We start from the raw sequence: 6,000 nt of genomic DNA, 5'->3' as shown, positions 1-6,000 counted from the left end.
TGTCACTTATGTCAGGTCTCTTTGGTGTGTTTTGTCATGCTGTGTTCTGTTCAGTTCAATTAGTGTGCAGTTCCACAGCAGCTCTCCTAGTGACAAGGGACCATGCTGGGGTTTTCAGCAGCAGGGGCTTTTGAAGCAGATCTCTTTCTCGGCCATCCCTATCCTAGATCTTTCTCTCCCTCCCTCCACCCCCCCCCCCCTTCCTCCCTCCTGCTCTCTGTCTCTGTAAATGCAATTCAATTCAAAGGGCTTTATTGGCATGGGAAACATACTGTATGTCTACATTGCCAAAGCAAGTGAAATAGATCATAAAAAATGAGAGGTAATCGTTAAATTTCCAAGGGAATAGAGACATTTCAAATGTCATATTTTAGCTATATGCAGTGTTGTAACGATGTGAAAAAATAGTTAAAGTACAAAATGGAAAATAATCTCTCTCTAACATGTATGCCTGCTGAAGTGACTTTGCAGCACTACAGATTGGATACTACAGTTACCGAGCAGAACAGCTCCCACCCTGGGGGACTGCAGCAGTGTTAGTTGTGATTTGTCTCAGCGTGTGGCATCTGTGGAAGCCAATCAGAACAGCTGGAAAGCACTAATGCAAGCTGGCATACCAGGAGTCACCCCCCCCCCGCCCCCCCCTTCCCTCATCCTCATTTCAGCTGTGACGGAAAACAGAAAAGAGGTGAGGAGGAATGAATACAGGGACCTCTCTCTGTCCTCCATCTCTCTCTCAAACACTATCTCATTTTCTGTCTTTTCTTTCTCTCTTTTTCTCACTCTCGCTCTCGCTCTCTTGCACTCTTTCTCTCTCTTACCCTCTCTCAGGAGGAGGGTGGGTTAGTGAGGAGAGTGTGTGATTAATGGAGAGACAGCTGCTTGGAAATGCACTGTGTGACTTTGACCACTGATTCCTAGCCTTAACGATTCCCAGTCTCTACTCAGGGAGTAAACATGCAAGACAAAAACATGTTTTTGAATTTGGCTTTAGATGTTTCTTATGTCTATATAAAGATACACATCTTATTGACTGGCTGAGTTAAGTTTTATTGTCACATGCACAAGTACAGTGAAATGCCTTTCTTGCAAGCTCTTTCCCAACAATGCAGTAATCAATATCAGTCGTACAAATTGATAGGTTTGGATTTCTGAACTTTAAATGTTATTGATCATTAGTTGTCATAGAGACCTGAGGGGTGCCATAGCCAAGGGGGTTAAACCAGAAGTTAATTGTTATCTTGGAATGTATGGGCATCACTGCCTGGTACGGCAATTGCTCGGCCACTGACCGCAAGGCACTACAGAGGGTAGTGCGTACGGCCCAGTACATCACTGGGGCTAAGCTGCCTGCCATCCAGGACCTCTACACCAGGCGGTGTCAGAGGAAGGCCCTAAAAATTGTCAAAGACCCCAACCACCCCAGTCATAGACTGTTCTCTCTACTACCGCATGGCAAGCGGTACCGGAGTGCCAAGTCTAGGACAAAAAGGCTTCTCAACAGTTTTTACCCCCAAGCCATAAGACTCCTGAACAGGTAATCAAAATGGCAACCAGGACTATTTGCTTTGTGTGCCTCCCCCCCAAAAAACTATTTTTACGCTGCTGCTACTCTCTGTTTATCATATATGCATAGTCACTTTAACTATACATTCATGTACATACTACCTCAATTGGGCCGACCAACCAGTGCTCCCGCACATTGGCTAACCGGGCTATCTGCATTGTGTCCCGCCACCCAACACCCGTCAACCCCTCTTTTACACTACTGCTACTCTCTGTTCATCATATATGCATAGTCATTTTAATCATGTCTACATGTACATACTACCTCAATCAGCCTGACTAACCGGTGTCTGTATGAAGCCTCACTACTTTTATAGCCTCGCTACTCTATATAGCCAGTCTTTTTACTGTTGTTTTATTTCTTTACCTACCTATTGTTCACCAAATACCCTTTTTGCACTATTGTATTTGGTGCAAGTGACAAATAAACTTCTGTTTGATGTACTGAGTGTAGGGAAAACAATCACGTGGCAGGCATTGATAAGGGGACAAAGCCATGGATTAGTGATGAAGGGGGTCGAGGTCAGGTCACGTTAAGGGAGAAGGAAAAGTTTATGACCTGTATCACTTTGTTTCCTGCCTAGCGATAAAGATACAATGTTTAGCAAGAAGAAGGAGACTCCACCCAAAGTTGGGTACATATACACCATATTTTGGTCGATTCAGCTGTTCGATCCCTTGGAAAGAATTAACTTGGTTTGAACTTTCACGGAATACATTGAGTTCTTACTCTAATAATCAGAACCTAACAAAATATTATATTATAAAGTAAAGTAGGACAAAAACACACAAGAAATAAAATAATAAGAACACGAGAAAGTAAGTAAGCTAAATACAGGCTCAAATAAAATTGTATTTGTCACATGCTTGGCAACCAACAGGTGTACTGTAGACTAACAGTGAACAGTGAAATGCTGACTCCTCATGTCTCCTAATGGTGGCTCCCTGCAGGGCCAGTTCGTACTATCAAGGCACAAGGAGAGACCCAGATGCAGACACAGGAGGCAGATGGTTGGAGTCTTACAATGTTTATTAATACAAAGGGGTAGGCAAGAGAATGATCGTGGACAGGCATAAAGGTCAACACCAGTTCAGACTCCAATAGGTACCGAAGGACAGGCAGAATCAAGGTCAGGGCAGGCAGGATGATCAGGCAGGCAGGAAAGTAGTCCAGAGTCAGGCAGGGCTCAGAACCAGGAGGACAATAAAAAGAGAAGAGAAAAGGAGTACAAGAAAAACACGCTGGTTGATTTGACTAAACATACAAGACAAAAATAGAAGTTAAACTTCTTCAAGCTAGGGTCTATTTTTCTCCATTTCCACCTGAGTGACATGCACAATGTAAACTGCCTGTTGCTCAGGCCCTGAAGCCATGGTATGCATATAATTGGTACCATTGGAAAGAAAACACTGAAGTTTGTAGAAATGATGAAATAATGTTGGAGACTATAACACAATAGATATGGTGAAACATATTTTGACTTGTTTTAACAAAGTTTTGCGGTAGCCTTTTCGATTCCTTTCTCTGCATGTTGAACGAGTGGATTACTCAAATCAATGGCGCCAACTAAACAGACCTTTTGGGATATAAAGAAGGATTTGATCTAACAAAACGACATTACATGTTGTAGCTAGGACTCTTTGGAAGACAAATCAGAGGAAGATTTTCCAAAAGTAAGTGAATATTTAATCACTATTTGTGAATTTCTGAAACCTGTGTTGGTGGATAAATATTTTGATGTGGGGCGCCATCCTCAAATAATTGCATGGCATACTTTCGCTTTAAAGCCTATTGTAAATTGGACAGTGCAGTTCGATTAACAAGAATTTAAGTTTTAGTATGTTCCAAATAGTTTAATATCCATAATACTCTCTCTTCCATTCTCTCACTCACTTTCAGTCTCTCTCAATACATTAAAACTGATTGTGAACAGTACAAGTCTAAAATTGTTTGGAAGGAGAGGAGGAATTTCTGTCTCTCCTCTCTTCTACTCTCTCTCTTTCTCAGCATCCTGAGATATCTTTGGTCTTGTGTCTCCTCTGGTAGCGTGTGTCTGTTGGGTCGAAACCTCAATCCTGGGCACCAAACAGGGCCTGGTATGGGGTCTTGGCCATGTGGTCCTGGGCAGAGAAGGTCTGGCTGCCTCATAGGCCTGGACAAGCTCCTGGAACCGCTCGTAGTCTATCCACGTCCACCACTCTCCCTCCACCTTTAACTGCATAGGGAAACACACATAGGGATATTGCTAGTACAGTACATACAGCATTCCTATGCATACAACAGTGTGCAGAAATGCACACGCAGAGAGAGCATTACAGATGCAGAGAGACTCTTCAATCATTTCATAAATCACACTAAGGGACTATAGGGCTCATGGAGCAGCAGTCTCCAGTCTCCAATGAGCTGCCAGCCTTACAGGAGCATTCATTAACCAATCAGAAGTACAGTGACTCATCAAACCTATCAACCTCTGGATGCTAACTCATCTATGAGAGGAGGGAGGAGTATGAGAGATTGGGGGTGTGTGTCTATTTGTCAATAACAGCTGGTGCGCTGTCAATGACTGTTCTCTCTGCTATCGCATGGCAAGTGGTACCGGAGGTATACTAGGAGGTGTTAGAGGAAGGCCTAAAAAATTGTCAGACTTCAGTCACCCAAGTCATAGACTGTTATCTCTGCTACCACACGGCAAGCGGTACTGGAGCGCCAAGTCTAGGTCCAAAAGGCTCCTTAACAGCTTCTACCCCCAAGCCATAAGACTGCTGAACAATTAATCAAATGGCCACCCGGACTGTCTGCATTGAGCTCCCCCCTTTGTTTTTACACTGCAGCTACTTGCTGTTTATTATCTATGCATAGTCACTTTACCCCTACCTATATGTACAAATTACCTCGACTAACCTGTATTCCCGTACATTGAATCAGTACTGGTACCCCCTGTATATACAGTTGAAGTTCACCTTAGCCAGATACATTTAAACTCAGTTTTTCACAATTCCTGACATTTAACCCTAGTAAAAATTCCCTGTCTTAGGTCAGTTATGTCACTTTATTTTAAGAATGTGAAATGTCAGAATAATAGTAGAGAGTGATTTATTTCAGCTTTTATTTCTTTCATCACATTCCCAGTGGGTCAGACGTTTATATACACTAAATTAGTATTTGGTAGCATTGCCTTTAAATTGTTTAATTTGGGTCAAACGTTTTAGGTAGCCTTCCACAAGCTTCCCAAAATAAGTTGGGTGAATTTTGGCCCTTTCCTCCTGACAGAGCTGGTGTAACTGAGTCAGGTTTGTAGACCTCCTTGCTTGCAGATGCTTTTTCAGTTCTGCCCACAAATGTTCTACAGGATTGAGGTCTGGGCTTTGGGATGGGCACTCCAATACCTTGACTTGGTTGTCCTTAAGCCATTTTGCCACAACTTTGGAAGTATGCTTGGGGTCGTTGTCCATTTGGAAGATCCATTTGCGACCAAGCTTTAAGTTTCTGTCTTTCCATTCACACAAGTGACATAGGCAAATATACAGTGCATTCGAAAAGTATTCTGACCCATTCATTACATTACAGCCTTATTAAAAAAAAATGTTTTAATCAATCTATGTACAATACCCCGTGCTGAGAAAGCAAAAGCAGGTTTTTAGAAATGTTTGACAATTTATATATATTTAAAAAAACTGAAATATTACATAACTATGCAGACCCTTTACTCAGTACTTTGTTGAAGCATCTTTGGCAGTGATTACAGCCTCGAGTCTTCTTGGGTATGACGCAACAAGCTTGGCACACCAGTATTTGGGGAGTTTCTCCCATTTTTCCCTGCAGATCTTCTCAAGCTATGTCAGGTTGGATGGGGAGCTTCGCTGCACATATATTTTCAGGTCTCTCCAGAGATGTTCGATCGGGTTCAAGTCTGGCCTCTGGCTGGGCCACTCAAGGACATTCAGAGACTTGTCCTAAGCCACTACTGCTTTGTCTTGGCTGTGTGCTTAGGGTCATTGTCCTGTTGGAAGGTGAAGCCTCACTCCAGTCTGAGGTTCTGAGAGCTCTGGAGCAGGGTTTCATCAAGGATCTCACTTTACTTCATTCATATCTCTTTTGCTTCATTCATCTATCCCTCGATTCTGACTATTCTCACAATCCCTGCTGCTTAAAAACATCCCCACAGCATGATACTGACACCACCATGCTTCACCGTAGGGATGGTGCCAGGATTCCTCCAGATGTGATGCTTGGCATTCAGGTCAAAGAGTTCAGTCTTGGTTTCATCAGACAAGAGAATCTTGTTTCGCATGGTCTGAGAGTCTTTAGGTGCCTCTTGACAAACTTTAAGCACTCATGTGCTTTGGCTGTCATGTGCTTTTTTTTTTTTTTACTGAGGAATGACTTTCGTCTGGCCACTGCCATAAAGGCCTGATTGGTGGAGTACTGCTGAG

General features: G+C 42.9%; 1 protein-coding gene across 1 annotated transcript in view; it reads right to left on the bottom strand.

The window, feature by feature from the left end:
- Positions 1-3,570: 3,570 nt before the first annotated feature.
- Positions 3,571-6,000, bottom strand: part of LOC118396861 (S-adenosyl-L-methionine-dependent tRNA 4-demethylwyosine synthase TYW1) — an 83,824-nt gene continuing 81,394 nt past the window's right edge. The window contains 2 exon segments of the mRNA XM_052468762.1: positions 3,571-3,713; positions 3,716-3,782. Of these exon segments, the coding sequence (XP_052324722.1) occupies positions 3,571-3,713; positions 3,716-3,782 (210 nt within the window).

This window comes from Oncorhynchus keta, chromosome 18, assembly GCF_023373465.1.
Source record: "Oncorhynchus keta strain PuntledgeMale-10-30-2019 chromosome 18, Oket_V2, whole genome shotgun sequence".
Taxonomy (NCBI): domain Eukaryota; kingdom Metazoa; phylum Chordata; class Actinopteri; order Salmoniformes; family Salmonidae; genus Oncorhynchus; species Oncorhynchus keta.
This window is presented reverse-complemented; position numbering and strand designations above follow the sequence as displayed.